Source organism: Chinchilla lanigera, unplaced genomic scaffold, assembly GCF_000276665.1.
Source record: "Chinchilla lanigera isolate Chin_1 unplaced genomic scaffold, ChiLan1.0 scaffold00084, whole genome shotgun sequence".
Taxonomy (NCBI): Eukaryota; Metazoa; Chordata; class Mammalia; order Rodentia; family Chinchillidae; genus Chinchilla; species Chinchilla lanigera.
In genome coordinates this window covers 7,945,247-7,958,484 of record NW_004955485.1, presented here as the reverse complement: position 1 = coordinate 7,958,484, position 13,238 = coordinate 7,945,247, and the positions used below count along the sequence as shown (strand labels likewise).

General features: G+C 56.8%; 1 protein-coding gene across 3 annotated transcripts; it reads left to right on the top strand.

Moving 5' to 3' along the window:
• The first annotated feature begins 962 nt into the window (after window positions 1–962).
• Window positions 963–12,938, top strand: Tmem180 (transmembrane protein 180). Of its 3 annotated transcripts, none has more exons than XM_005403836.2 (9): window positions 963–1,034; window positions 6,716–7,065; window positions 7,463–7,545; window positions 8,048–8,500; window positions 8,635–8,758; window positions 9,668–9,764; window positions 10,631–10,802; window positions 10,984–11,177; window positions 12,205–12,938. In XM_005403836.2, the coding sequence occupies exons 2-9, from the start codon at window positions 6,898–6,900 to the stop codon at window positions 12,465–12,467; spliced, it is 1,554 nt and encodes a 517-aa protein (XP_005403893.1). In that variant the 5' UTR covers window positions 963–1,034; window positions 6,716–6,897; the 3' UTR covers window positions 12,468–12,938. The 3 variants fall into 3 exon arrangements, with proteins under 3 accessions (XP_005403893.1, XP_013359500.1, XP_013359499.1); XM_013504046.1 differs by lacking the exon at window positions 963–1,034 and adding an exon at window positions 1,127–1,182; XM_013504045.1 differs by lacking the exon at window positions 963–1,034 and adding an exon at window positions 1,132–1,194.
• Window positions 12,939–13,238: the final 300 nt, after the last annotated feature.

The following is a 13,238-nucleotide window of genomic DNA, read 5'->3' as shown; positions in this document are numbered from 1 at the left end:
GAGTTCGAGACCAGCCTGGGCTACAAAGTGAGCTCAGGGCCAGCCTGAACTGCAGAGCGAGACCCTGTCTCAAAAAGATTTAAAAAAAAAAAAAAAAAAAAGACCAGCTTGTGTGGGTCTCTTTCTTGTTTTGAGGAAGTCACTGAATCTGTCTGAACCTCAGTTTTCTCATCTGTAAAGTGGGAATCATAGCACCTACTTCTCAGTATAATGTGAGGACTCAATAAGAAAAGACACAGAATTTTTAGTTCTACATGGCACAGCATAAGAGCTCAGTCCTCATTAATTATTATTATTTTGAGACAGGGTCTCACTATGCAGTTCAGGCTAGCCTTGAACAGGCACTGTAGCCCAAGCTGACCTGGAGCTCTCGATCCTCCTGTTGCAGCCTCCAAGTGCTGGAATGGCAGGCATGTGTCACCATGTCAGCTGTGTCATCACTGTGAATACGGAGCTTAGGCTGCATAGCTGTGGTTCCAAGCAGACAGCCTTTGTCTCCGCTCCCCAGCCTTGGCTCCTGAGGTCTGGACCCACGTCCAGAGGGGCTCACAGTCCAGCCCCAGCAAGTCCCAGGTCGTGCTGTTGCCACCTCCCTATCTGTCTCAGCTGTGCGTCCAGGCAGACCCCAAGAAAGGAAGGAGTCGAGGTCTTCTGTCCTCCGAATTAGACAAGTAAGGACAGGGGAGGAAGGGGAGTGCCCAGAAAAGAAACCTGTTGACGTGACCTGAAATGACATTTAGCCTTGGTGGAGGAGAAAAAGGGATGAGCAGGAGAGGAATCCAGGCCACCTGCTTCTATTGGCTATTGTCGCCAGCGTCAGCTTTTTTTTGGTGGTGATGGGTGTGAGGGCAAACGCCCGTGACAAACATGGCGGCAATTGCCTCAGGCGCGGTCACTTGCTGGAGCCAATCGCCGGGCGGGGAGTAGGGAACGCTGGGGGGAGCCCGGGTGTGGGGGGGGTGCGCGCGCAGGCGCACTGGCTTGCACCTGGCTCTCGGCAGCCGCGCAATTAGGCTTCTCCTGCCAGGATTTCGGTGAGAGGCTGGACCGCGGACTGGGCTCAGGGGCAGGCGGGGCCGGATTAGGGGCCTATCTGACGCAGACTACAAACTCACGGGGGCGGGGATACCTTCCGCCCTGGGTGTCGGGGGCACTGTGTGCGGCGGTCCTGGAGGTGGTCAGGTTGTGGATCAGGTTGTGGATCACTTGTGGGGTGAGGCGGGAGCAAGGGCGGAATCCTTGCCAGAGGACCCCCCGAGGGAGAGGACGGGGGCTGCAACGAATCCAATCCTTGAGCTTGGGTCCCCGGAAGCAAGGGTCAGGCGGGGGCCCATTCATTGATACAATGGCTCTTAACCCTGGTGGTCCGTAGAAGCACTTGGGGAGCCAAAGGGGCGAAGATAGGGGGCTGCCCGCTTTTGATTTTAGAGGTCTGGAGTGAGTCCTGGGGTTGCCCTAGCTCTTAGACTTCAGCTGCTCAGGTGATTCTCACCTGCAGATGGATGGAGATCCAGGACCTGGAGTAAAGAGGTCTGGACTGATCCCAAACCCCTTCGTGGCTCGGAAGGAGCCAGTGGTTCCGGGTGAAGCTGTTGACCGGCCCTGCCGCTGTAGTATCCAGTGAGGGGAAGGGTCCTTTTCCAGCTGAGGGGGATGGGATAGAGGGTTGGAGCCCTCCAGCAAAACCCCTAGGGTTTTTGCCTTGTGGGGAGACTGGGCGGGAAGGAGCTCTACAGTGTGAAACGGGACACAGCAAACAGTTGAGAAGTCAGACACTAGTTGACAAAATGGCACAGCTAATTCCTTTTGCGGTATACCTGGAACTTTCCTGTGCTCATTTGATACCCTGAGGACAAGCAGGGAATGGAGTTGCTTTTCTTTCTTTTTTGGGGACAGGGTCTCCCTATGTAGTTCAGGCTGATATCTTTTTGTTTGTTTTGTTTTGTTTTTGAGACAGGGTCTCATTATGCAGTTCAGGGTGGCCTTGAGCTCACTTTGTAGCCCAGGATGGTCTTGAACTTGCAAGGATCGTCTCCTGCCTCAGCCTCCCGAGTGCTGGGATTACAGGCATGTGCCACCACGTCCAGCTCTCTTTTTGGTTTCCCAGGCAGTCTTGCTATGTAGTCCAGGCTGTCCTTGAACTCAGTGATCCTCCTGTCTCAGCCTCCTGAGTGCTGGGGTGACAGGCGTGCAGCACCACACTTGGGCCAATATCTTTTTTGTTTTGTTTTGTTTCCGGTATTGAGGATAGAATTCACGACCTTGTGCTTGCCAGGCAGGCGCTGTGCCGCTGAGCTAAATCCCCAGCCTCTTTTTTTTTTAATCTTTTTGAGACAGGGTCTCACTGTGTAGCTCAGGCTGGCCTTGAGCTCACTTTGTAGCCCAGGCTGGTCTCGAACTCACAACAATCCTCCTGCCTCAGCCTCCCGAGTGCTGGGATTACAGGTGTGCAGGCTGGGCCAATATCTGTTTTGAATCTTGGCTCTAGTGCCTGATTTCTTTTCTGCAGAGTGGGGGTGGGTGGAAGGAAGAGCAGACCGTATGCCCTCAGGAGAGATGTGCAAGCTAGAGATACCCCAAATGCCTGGAGGTCATGTGGAGTTGCATCTGGGTGTCTCATGGGAGGAACAGCATAAACAGAAGCATGGCAGTGGCATTTTAAAAAGCATTTGGAGCCAGGCATGGTGGCGCACACCTGTAATTCCAGCACTTCTGGAGGCTGAGGCAGGAGGATCATTGTGAGTTTGAGACCAGCCTGGGCTGCAAACTGAGCTCAAGGCCAGCCTGAACTGCATAGCAAGACCCTGTCTCAAAAAGAGAAAAAACAAAACAAAACAAAAACCCAAAAAACAAAAACATTGAGGGGCTGACAAATGAAAAGGGCTAGGATGTTCCAGCAGACAAGAGGCGCAGTGCAGGTGCAGGGTATGCAAAACAGTCAGTCATGCACTTGCCAGAGGGGTCTGATCGGCAAAGACTGAAACATTTTCTTTTTTTTTTTTTTTTTTTCTCGGTACCAGGAATCAAACTCACAACCTTGCACTTGCCAGGCAGGCGCTGTGCCACTGAGCTAAATCCCCAGCCCCTGAAACATTTTCTTTCTTGGAAACTCACCCACTGTCCTCTTTGGCAGTATACTCCGGCTGAAATAAATTCGTCTCTTCTCCCCACCTCAAAAAAAATATGAAACCAGGTTTCAGAGATCTGAGAGAAAATATCTCTTGAGAGGTTCCCGCGAGCTGGGCACTGTGCTTCATACTCCCTTTGCGTGAACAACCGCACCGGCGCAGGCAGCGGGAGTGGCTGCCCCAAGGCCACTAACTGGGACTGTTCCAGGGGAAGGGTGGGCTGTGGGGCCTCTGACAGGCCCTTGTGCAGGGTGCGGAGTGGGCAGCGGAGCTGGTGGCAGGCTGCAGGCCCTGGCATCCCGCTCGTGCGAGCAGGAGCAGGCTGGTGCAGCGCCTCGCTGTTCTTCCCTGGGAGAGACAGGCCCATTGTTCTCCGTGGGGTGGGGGGAGGTTGGGGAGCCGCGGGAGAAGGCTTTTGCTGAGGGGCGGAAGCTGGGAGGGAGGGCGCATGCAGCACCTCTGGCTGCTCTGCAGGGCCCTTCCCCCAACAAGCAGTTTTGCCTCCTGCCCGGCCCGTGGGGAGGGCGTGTCTGGTACTTTCTGCGTTCTGAAAAAGCCAGTTTCTGAGCGTCTTCTGTGTGACAGGCACGGAGCCTGGGTTCCACCCTCTGCATGCGCCTGGGGGTCCAGCACTTTGCAGATGAGGAAACAAGGCTCCGCGGGGGTAGGGGACTTACCCGAGGTGACACTGCTTGTAGGAAACGCAGGTGGGATTTGAACCTAGGTTAAAGTCACGCATTTCCACCTCACCGCACTGTGTCTTCTTCCATCCTTGGCCCAGGGTGATTGCACGGAGCTGGCTGGTGGAGGCTGAGGCAGGCTTTTTTGTGGGCTCTTCCTCCTCAGTGACAAGGGCAGGTCAAGGGCATCTGGGTGAGGTTGGCTGGCTTCATTCCCTTTTGACAAAGGCTGTGGAATTAAGTGGGGGGTCCTGAGAGGCACTGAGGGGGTCAGAGAGTGACCTGAGTTACCGAGTAACAGAGGCTGCGCTGTGCTTTATGGCCCCACAGCCCCTTGGGGGCGGGGTGGTGGAGGGCTTGCTCTGAAGGGGTGCTGCCCAGGGACGGGAGCCCCGAAGGAGGGGAGGGCGCATCTGTGGGGGACGAGGAGGGAGGCTGGCTGGGCTGAGAGAGTCCGGTGGTGGCGGGGCAGGTGTGCAGCCGTGCAAGCTCTGGTGAGCCCCGGGCCAGGGCCGGGCCTGAGGAAGCGCTGCGGGCGCTGCTGGGCTGGGATGAGGCCTGGGCCCCGAGCGGGTGCGCAGGTGGACATGGGAGCATGGCAGGTTGGGTCAGAGGAACCGCGGCTCTTTGAGGGGCCGCTCAGGTTCCACAGGCTGCCATACAGATGACACCAGTTGGAGGGGCTGAAGCCTGAGATGGAGGCCTGAGCAGGGCTGTGTTCCTCTGGATGCTCTGGGGCAGAACCCTGCCTTCCCTGGCCAGCTGCTGGTGCTTGCCGGCGTTCCTTGGCTTATAGTTGCGTCAGCTGGCTTCCCGCTTTCATCTGCACAAGGCCGCCTTCCTCTGTGTCCACATTTCCTTCTGCTCACGAGGGCGCGTCCTAGGCCCTCCCTGTCTCAGTGTGACCCAGCGTGACTGCGCAGTGACCTGACAGCTGCACGGACGCAGGGCCCAGAGGTGGTCGCGTCCACGGGTCTGGCCATTCGGGCTTCAGCGTATCTCTTGGGGACCCACTCCAGGCCAGGGCAGGGAGTCCGAGAGGAGGAAGCCTCCGTGGTTTCTCTGGCGGGGCGGTCAGACAGGTATGCAGGGGAATTGTTTTGTGAAAAAGAGGACAGTGGCTTTGAGATTAAAAAGAGACCGAGAGGCTTAATACTTCTTCCTTAAAGTGCGGTCATGGGCCGGGGACATCAGCGTCACCCAGGAGTTTGTTAGAAAAGCAGAACTTCTAATCCCTGTACTCAGGAGGCCAAGGTAGGGAGATTGCAAGTTCAAGGCCATCTGGGGCTACATCGTGAGTTCAAAACCATCCTGGACTATGTAGCAGATCCTGTCTCAAAAAAAAAAAAAAAAAATCCTACAAAGTTTATAGCACTATTTTGATTTTATAGGACAGTGACCCCAAGTCCTTCCTCATACTGCCTGAGTCAGAACAGAACGGACGTTCTACCAAGTGACTTACACATGTTACAGCGAGAAACGCTGCTTCCTTTCCCACTCCTGGTCAGCCTAGTTACCAGTCTGTGCACAAGACATTTGTACTTTGGTCCCTGTCTTTGTCTCTGTCTGTCTCTCTGTCTCTGTCTCTGTCCCTACACCCACCCACAGGCAAGACCTGCACACTAAGCTGCACCACTGGGCCCTGCTGTCCCTTTCCACTTCGTGTGTGTTGAGCCTCTGTCCTGTTTCCCTGTACAGACCCTTTCCGGAGAGTAGCGCTTGCTGAGGCAGCGCCTTTGCTGCGTTCTTGGGCCGTGTGTGGCTTTTGCTGCTTGTAAATGTTGCTGTGTGGACACCTCTGCGCGTGCTTCTTTGGGGTTGGTTCCTTGAGGTGGAATTTCTGGGGTCAAAGTGCGTGGGCAGTTGTGGGTTCTTATCACATCGTATCTCTCTTGTCATGGAGCAGAGGTCACCGGGCTCTCGTCTTCCCAGCAGTGCCCGGGAGTCTGATTTGGGAGGTCAAGTGGGAGGAAATGCGTTGGTGTTGACAGGCCTGGTTTCATATCTGTTGCTTGGTCAGTTACTCTGCACCTCAGTATCTCTGAACTTGGGGTCACTGTCCTATAAAATCAAAATAGTGCTATAAACTTGGTAGGTTTTTTTTTTTTTTTTTTTTTTTTGAGACAGGATCTGCTACATAGTCCGGGATGGTTTTGAACTCATGATGTAGCCCTAGATGGCCTTGAACTTGCAATCTCCGTGCCCTGGCCTCCTGAGTGCAGGGATTATAGTCATGCATGCATGGCTTTGTAGGGATTTTGTAAAGATGATAATGATACCACCAATACCCATTTATTGCGCACTTACTGTGAGCTACCTCGTTGAGTCCTTTCTTAAATTTTTTGTTTCATTTATTAGTACATGTGTGCAGTCCACGCATCTCACAGTGGTGTTGGGGAGTTGCTGCGTGTATGTGATATAGCTTATTTTTAATCTCCTTCCCTCCCCCTCCCAGACTCCCTCCCAATTGAATCCTTTTTGGAAATATTTGTTTATTTTATTGGTACATGTTTAATGACTGCATTCATCCTGGGGAGTTGGTACATGTACATGACATTTCTTAATTTTTTTTAACCTTCTCCACCGCCCCCCCCCCATTTAATCCTTATGTTCTTTTGCAGGAATCTTCTCCTTTTGCCTTTTACAGGAAAAAAATGAGCTTGGGTTAATTTTCTCGCATTTACACTATGTGTACACTGCATACCAAGCCAAGGTTACCACACCAGCCCGAAAGTGGCGCAGCGTGGGTACGAGAGGCTGCTGAGCGTCGGCCTGGCACTGGGCCTCGTTGCCCGAGGTCGCTCCCGCAGCCCCCATCGGCTCTCTCTGGTGCCTCCCAGACTGCTGGTCTCTTGCTTGGCGTTGTTCTTGCTGTACTTCATTGATGATTTTCTTGTTTTGTTTTAGGTACAGGCTCTCTCCCGGTGGAAATGAGTGCTGAAAGGATTCCGAGGACTGGGGCTGGGCGCATTGCGGGCTCTGGTCCCTCCTGCTGACGGGCTCCTTCCTCGTCAGGGACAAGGATGGCAAGGCTGCCTGTGGCTGAGAGCCCTCCTTGGTGCTCCCGGGGCTGAGCAGGGCTAGTTGCCATGGGGCTGGGCCGGCCCCAGGCCTGGCTGGTGGCCCTGCCCACGGCCATGGTCTATGGCTCCCTGGCCCTCTTCACCTCTGTCCTGCACAACGTGTTCCTTCTTTACTATGTGGACACCTTCGTCTCAGTGTACAAGATCAACAAAACGGCCTTCTGGGTTGGAGAGGTAGACGGAGGGTGCCGGGCGTGTGGCTGGTGCTGGGTCCGACCCAGTCAGGGGCCTGGGCAGGCCAGGTTGTCCACTGTGACTGAGCAGAAAGGCTGGTGGAGGCCTCGGTGACTCCCGCCCGGGGACATTAGACCAGCTGTCCTGGCTACTGTCTCATGTGCTCACTGCTCTGTGTGTTTATGTGGAGTGTAATATAATGGCGCCTCATGTGCTCACTGGTCAGCTGGATACACTTGCCGGCTGGGCCTGCTGGGGGAGTCTGGAGGGTGCAGTGGCTGGAAGGGGGTTGCTGACATGGGTGGGGATCCCCTGTATCCGAGCGGAGGTGAGCGTGGGGTGCGGGCCCGGTAGAGGCTGCCCGCAGCCCACCCGCCTGTCTCCCTCCGCCCCGCAGACGGTGTTTCTCCTCTGGAACAGCCTCAACGACCCTCTCTTCGGCTGGCTCAGTGACCGCCAGTTCCTCAGCTCCCAGCCTCGGTCTGTGTCTTGGGGCTCGTAACGGCTCCAGCCCCACGCTGCAGAGCTGGAGGACAGCTGCCTGTGCTTGGGGTTGGGGAGGTTAGGAGGCCAGTTTGGTGTTAGGTGTGGAGCCCTCCCTTCGAGGGCTGGGCCAGTGCTGTCCAGGTGGAAGAAGCGGCCTTGAGTGACCCCAGCTGGGTTTGTCAGGCTTCTCAGGATGTAGCAACAAACACCTTCTGCCGCCTCTGGCAGGCTCCCTTACCCTCCCCGCCTGGCCCATCGCTGTCCCTGAGCAGTGGCCTCCACCTCCTGGGCTGGCACCCGACTGGCTCGTAGTGGGGGAGGGTGGAGGCAGAGGAGCAGGTGCACCCGCTGCTAAGCTGTGCCGCTGGGCTGGGGACGTGGTGCACCTTGGAGTGACTCCCACACTCCAGGACTCCATCCCCGACTGGGGCCTGGGCAGTGGAATGGGGCTGCCCAGGCCGAAAGGGCGTCTCCCAACACCTCCTTTCCCCAGCAGGTCAGGCGCCGGGCTCTCCTCATGGGCCGTGGTACTGGCCCGGGTACGGGCACTGGGCTGGCATGGGCCCCTGCTGGCGCTCTCGTTCCTGGCATTCTGGGTGCCCTGGGCCCCCGCTGGCCTGCAGTTCCTGCTGTGCCTGTGCGTCTATGATGGCTTCCTGACGCTCGTGGACCTGCAGCACCATGCTTTGCTGGCCGACCTGGCCCTCTCGGCCCACGACCGCACCCACCTCAACTTCTACTGCTCCCTCTTCAGCGCTGCGGGCTCCCTGTCGGTCTTTGCCTCCTATGCCTTTTGGAACAAGGAGGACTTCTCTTCCTTCCGCACCTTCTGCGTGGCACTGGCTGCTGGCTCTGCGCTGGGCTTTCTGGGGGCTACACAACTGCTGAGGCGGCGGGTGGAGGCAGCCAGGAGGGACGCGGGGTGCTCAGCGCTGGCCGGGGATGGCGGGTGAGTGGCCACTCTGCCTGTCCAGGTTCTGAGTCCGACTCCGGGGCTGGGTGCCCTGGCTGACGGGTGGCTGCCCTGGGGTGGGGGCTGTGTCTGCCTGGCCCCGCAGTGCTCAGCTGTCCTCTGCTCCATAGTCTGTGCAGAGAGGAGCTGCTATTCGGTGGCGAGGAAGCAGGCAGCATCACCTTGGGCCAGTACCTCCGGCAGCTGGCACGCCACCAAAACTTCCTGTGGTTCGTGGGCATGGATCTGGTGCAGGTATAGGGGCGTCCCCTCCCCCACGTGGAATTGTGCCTCTCTCCAGGGAAATGGGCTCAGGAACTGGATCTCAGGAGGCCTACCTGGTGATAGGTTGGCAGGAGCCAAGTTGGGGCTTAGGAGACCTGAACCCTAGCACCTTCTGATGCCCTCACTCCCTGTGTGGTCTCAGGCAGCTCTTGGTCTCCCTGGACAGCCCTGCCATCACCTGGAAGGGGAGGACTGAGAGAGATGCCCCCATGGGGCCTCTGTGACAACCCTTTTATAACACAAGTGCCACACCTGAAATGTGTAGTATAGAAGCTAGTCAAATTTAGAAATAAATGGTTTTCAGGTTGTGAAATTTGTATTACTAGCTGGGCATGGTGTAATCCCAGGTGCATGCCTGTAATCCCAGCACTCGGGAGGTTGAGGCAGGAGGACCACTGCCAAGGCTTTGAGGCCAGCCTGGACTAGTGAGTTCAAGGGGACCAGCACGCGGGCAGCCCCGCCCACATAGTGAGTTCAAGGGCTGGACTCCAAATCGAGACCCTGTCTTTAAAAGAAAAGGTAAAGAAACTTGTATTACTAAGATGTTTTCAATTCATTTGAAAAATTTAGCAGGGCGTGGTGGTTCACACTTCTAATCCCAGTACTTGGGAGGCTAAAGCAGGACCATTGCTATAAGTTTGAACTCTCGGCCTGGGCTACGTAGAGAGTTTAAGGCCAGTGAGACCCTGCCTCAAAAAAAAAAAAAAGAAAAACTTGTTCTAATTACTGCGTTACCGTACAGAATTAGACAAGCAGCAGGAGCGTGGTTCTGGGTTTTGTTCCTGCACGTTCCATGGCTAGGGATACGGGGATGGAGGACACGCCTCTCCGGGGGCTTTGTCCCCGCCAGGCCGCCCCTTACCGCCCTGTGGCTTGCAGGTGTTTCATTGCCACTTCAACAGCAACTTCTTCCCGCTCTTCCTGGAGCACCTGCTGTCGGACCACATCTCCCTGTCCACCGGCTCCTTCCTGTTGGGTGAGTTGGTGCCCGGAGCATGGAGAGGGGACTGGCCGTGCCGCGACCCCCCAGCCCAGCCGGCGGCAGGGCCGTCTCACTGGCTGGAGCCCGGGAGGCAGAGGCCTGGCCTGCGGCGCCAACTGTCGCTAGTCCCCTGTCTTGGGTGTGGGCAGGGCTGCCCTCGTGCTGGTCGCCTTGGTGACGATGCCGCTCAGAGGCCAGGGGTGCAGCTGGCTCTGAGCGGCGCGGACTGCACCTGGCAGGCCTGTGTGAGCCTGTGGATGTCTTTGGGCCTCTCGTTTGTAAAGCAAGGATAACTGGACCTGTATCTGTGGCCTCTGCATCCATGGATTCGACCAACCACAGATGGAAAATATTTGGGGAAAAAATTGCCTCTGCACTGAACGCGTATAATCTTTTATGGTTATCCCCTAACAGTACAACAGCTGTTTACATAGATGGCATTTATGTGGCGTTAGTTATGTAAGTAATCGAGATGATTTAAAGCGTGGGAGGATGTGTATAGGTTGTTGTGGAAGTTTTCTTTTCAGATTTTGCTATCCCGTGGGGGCCCTGGAACCTGTCCTCTAGGACAACTGTATTTATCTCTAGGGCTTGTGAAGAGTAAACCAAAGTGTGCAGTGCACAGCCTAGAGGTCTGTCAGTGTGAAAGTACTACAAACAGTAGCTCTGATTGTTGTTTGTTTTTTTTGAGACAGCGTCTTGCTGTGTAGTTCAGGTTGGCCCTAAACTCATGGCAATCCTCCTGCCTCAGCCTCCCAAGTGCTGGGATTACAGGTTTTTACTACCACACCTGGCTAGTAGTTCTCACATTACAAGGCTGTGGCATTGCCCCTGATAAGGTGGCATCTCTTCCTCCCTAGGCATCTCCTATGTTGCTCCTCATCTCAACAACCTCTACTTCCTGCCCCTGTGCCGGCGCTGGGGCGTCTATGCCGTAGTGCGGGGGCTCTTCTTGCTCAAGCTGGGCCTTAGCCTGCTCATGCTGGTGGCCGGCCCGGACCACCCGGGCCTGCTATGCTTCTTCATTGCCAGGTATGCCTCTGGCCAGCCTTGCCGCCGCACTCTGCCTGCGCCTTCACCCTGTTTGACTGATGTAAATATTTTTATGAGTCCATGTTTGCACTGCACTGATGGCATGTCGTGGGGATTGGTGCCCACACATAACACATCTCACCTGTCTCCCCCCCGCCCCTCTGCTGCTCTCTACCGGCAGCAACCGTGTCTTCACCGAGGGCACCTGTAAGCTGCTGACGCTGGTGGTCACTGACCTGGTGGATGAGGACCTGGTGCTGAATCACCGCAAACAGGCAGCCTCAGCACTCCTCTTTGGCATGGTTGCCCTGGTGACCAAACCAGGCCAGACCTTTGCCCCACTGCTGGGCACCTGGCTTCTCTGCTTCTACACAGGTGAAGGCCTGGGGACAGGCCAGGGGCTTTTAGGGCTGTGGGACACAGCTTCCCTAGGATACCAGCTGCAAGCCCTGGGGCTAGGTCCAGGGAGGAAGAATGGCCCTGGCGCCTGACACCTCCCATGAGCCTCCCGTGCATGGGGAGAGGAACTGGGTCTCGAACTCCTCTGTTCCTTCTGTAGTTCATTCATGCTTGCATTCAGTCAACAGACTGCTGCAGAGCTATCTCCCCAGGTTCTTTTTTTCTGAACTGGGAATCAAACTCAGGCAAACTTGTGCATGCCAGGCAGGTGCTGTGCCACTGAGCGGCATCCCTGGCACTCCTCAGGTTCTGCTGTGACGGAGCCTCTGCTTTCATCAGGCAGAGGGCTAGGGTGGCAATAAAGAGCAAAACAAGCACTTCCCAGGCAGTGGTGAGTGCAGTGGTAAAGTGTGACTCGGAAGTTACTCAGTGTGGTCAGGGAGGGCCTCTGAGGAGGTGGTCCTCAAGTGTGAATGGAGGGGCAAGGGCTGGGTCCAGAGAAGTTGCCAGTGAACACAAGCAGAGAGAACGGAATGTGCCGCGGCCCCGATGTTGGGGTTAGAGGTGAGGCTGGGCAAGCAGAGAGGGCTCTGCAGGTCGGGGCGGGGTTTGCAGTTTGTGCGCACTGCACAGGGGCACTGCTAGGAGAGTTGGGAGCGGGGAAGTGGCGTGGTCTGATGGGTGCTCTACAATGGCTGCCCAGGGAGGCCGGGAGCAGCGGGCCGAGGTGTGGGCTGTGTGGAGCGCCTCTTGGAGTTGGATGGCGACAAATGGTGGGTGTTGGGGAGTGCTGGAGTTAAACACAGCAACTGCGGCAGGCAGACTTCTCCAGCCTGAGCTTTTGGGGAGACGGTGGTGACACCCACCAGAAGGGAAGAACGGGAGGCGTGGGCTTAGGAGAGGCGACAAGCGTCGTGGCCTGGGATGTCCACCGGTGGCGTTTGAGGCGTCACCCTGTGGACTCTGGAGGGGAACTGGGCCATGTTTTGTGCTCCTGTCCTAGGTCACGACCTCTTCCAGCAGCCCCCAGTGATCCCCGTGGGCAGCACCCAGCCCTGGCTGGAGCCACCAGCTCCCGCCCCAGCACGGGCCCCAGCGCTGCGCCAGGGCTGCTTCTACCTGCTGGTGCTGGTGCCCATCACCTGCGCGCTGCTGCAGCTCCTCACCTGGTCCCAGTTCACGCTGCACGGGCGGCGCCTGCACATGGTCAAGGCCCAGCGCCAGAGCCTGGCACAGGTCCAGACTCTGGACATTAAGACGGTGTGAGCGACATGGCGAGGCCGCCCAGCTGGGGATACTGCCCAGCCCGTCTCTTACTGCCCTGCCTTCCCGGGGTACGACCTGGAGGACAGGTGGCAGACGGGAGCTCCTGAGGCGGAGCTAGGAGTGTCCCTGAGGTCTGCCTGGCTCTGCTAGGCCAGGGCGGGGCTGTCTGTGCTCAGGGACCTGCCTTTCCTACGGGCAGGACAAAAGGGACCTGGGGCTGCAGGGATGGGGCTGCACCCTGGCTGGGTCTCAGGCCCAGGCACGGCCTGCCTGCGGTGCTTGGCCGCTCTGGTGGCCTCGGGGGCCACTTCTGCACTGCAGCCGCTCCCTTTGCCTGGTCGGGGAAGCGGAGTGTAAGTGCCACCCACTTCCTCCCATCCTTCCGGTGGCCTCAGACGTCTCCCTGCTCCCGAGCTGTGCCCCCTCTAAGCGTCTTGTTTTGTTACTGATTAAAGCCAGTCATTCCTATCCCTCAGGTCTGTGCTGTGTGAGTAGCAGACTGGTAATCAAGGTTCCTCACTGTGAGCTGGGCGTGCCAGCACAGGCTTGTGACTCCAGCACTCAGAGGCAGAAACAAGACTGCTCCAAGCCAGAGGCCAGCCTGAGCTACATACTGAGTTCAAGGCCAGCCCGGTGCACAAAGAAACCTGTCTCAAAAAACCAAAAAAGATCCTCACTGCTCAGGAAAGCACCCTGACAGCAGTTCCCCAGAGCCGTGGCCCCGTGTTGGACTCTCAAGTACCAGGGTAGGAATGCAGCTCACTGGGTGTC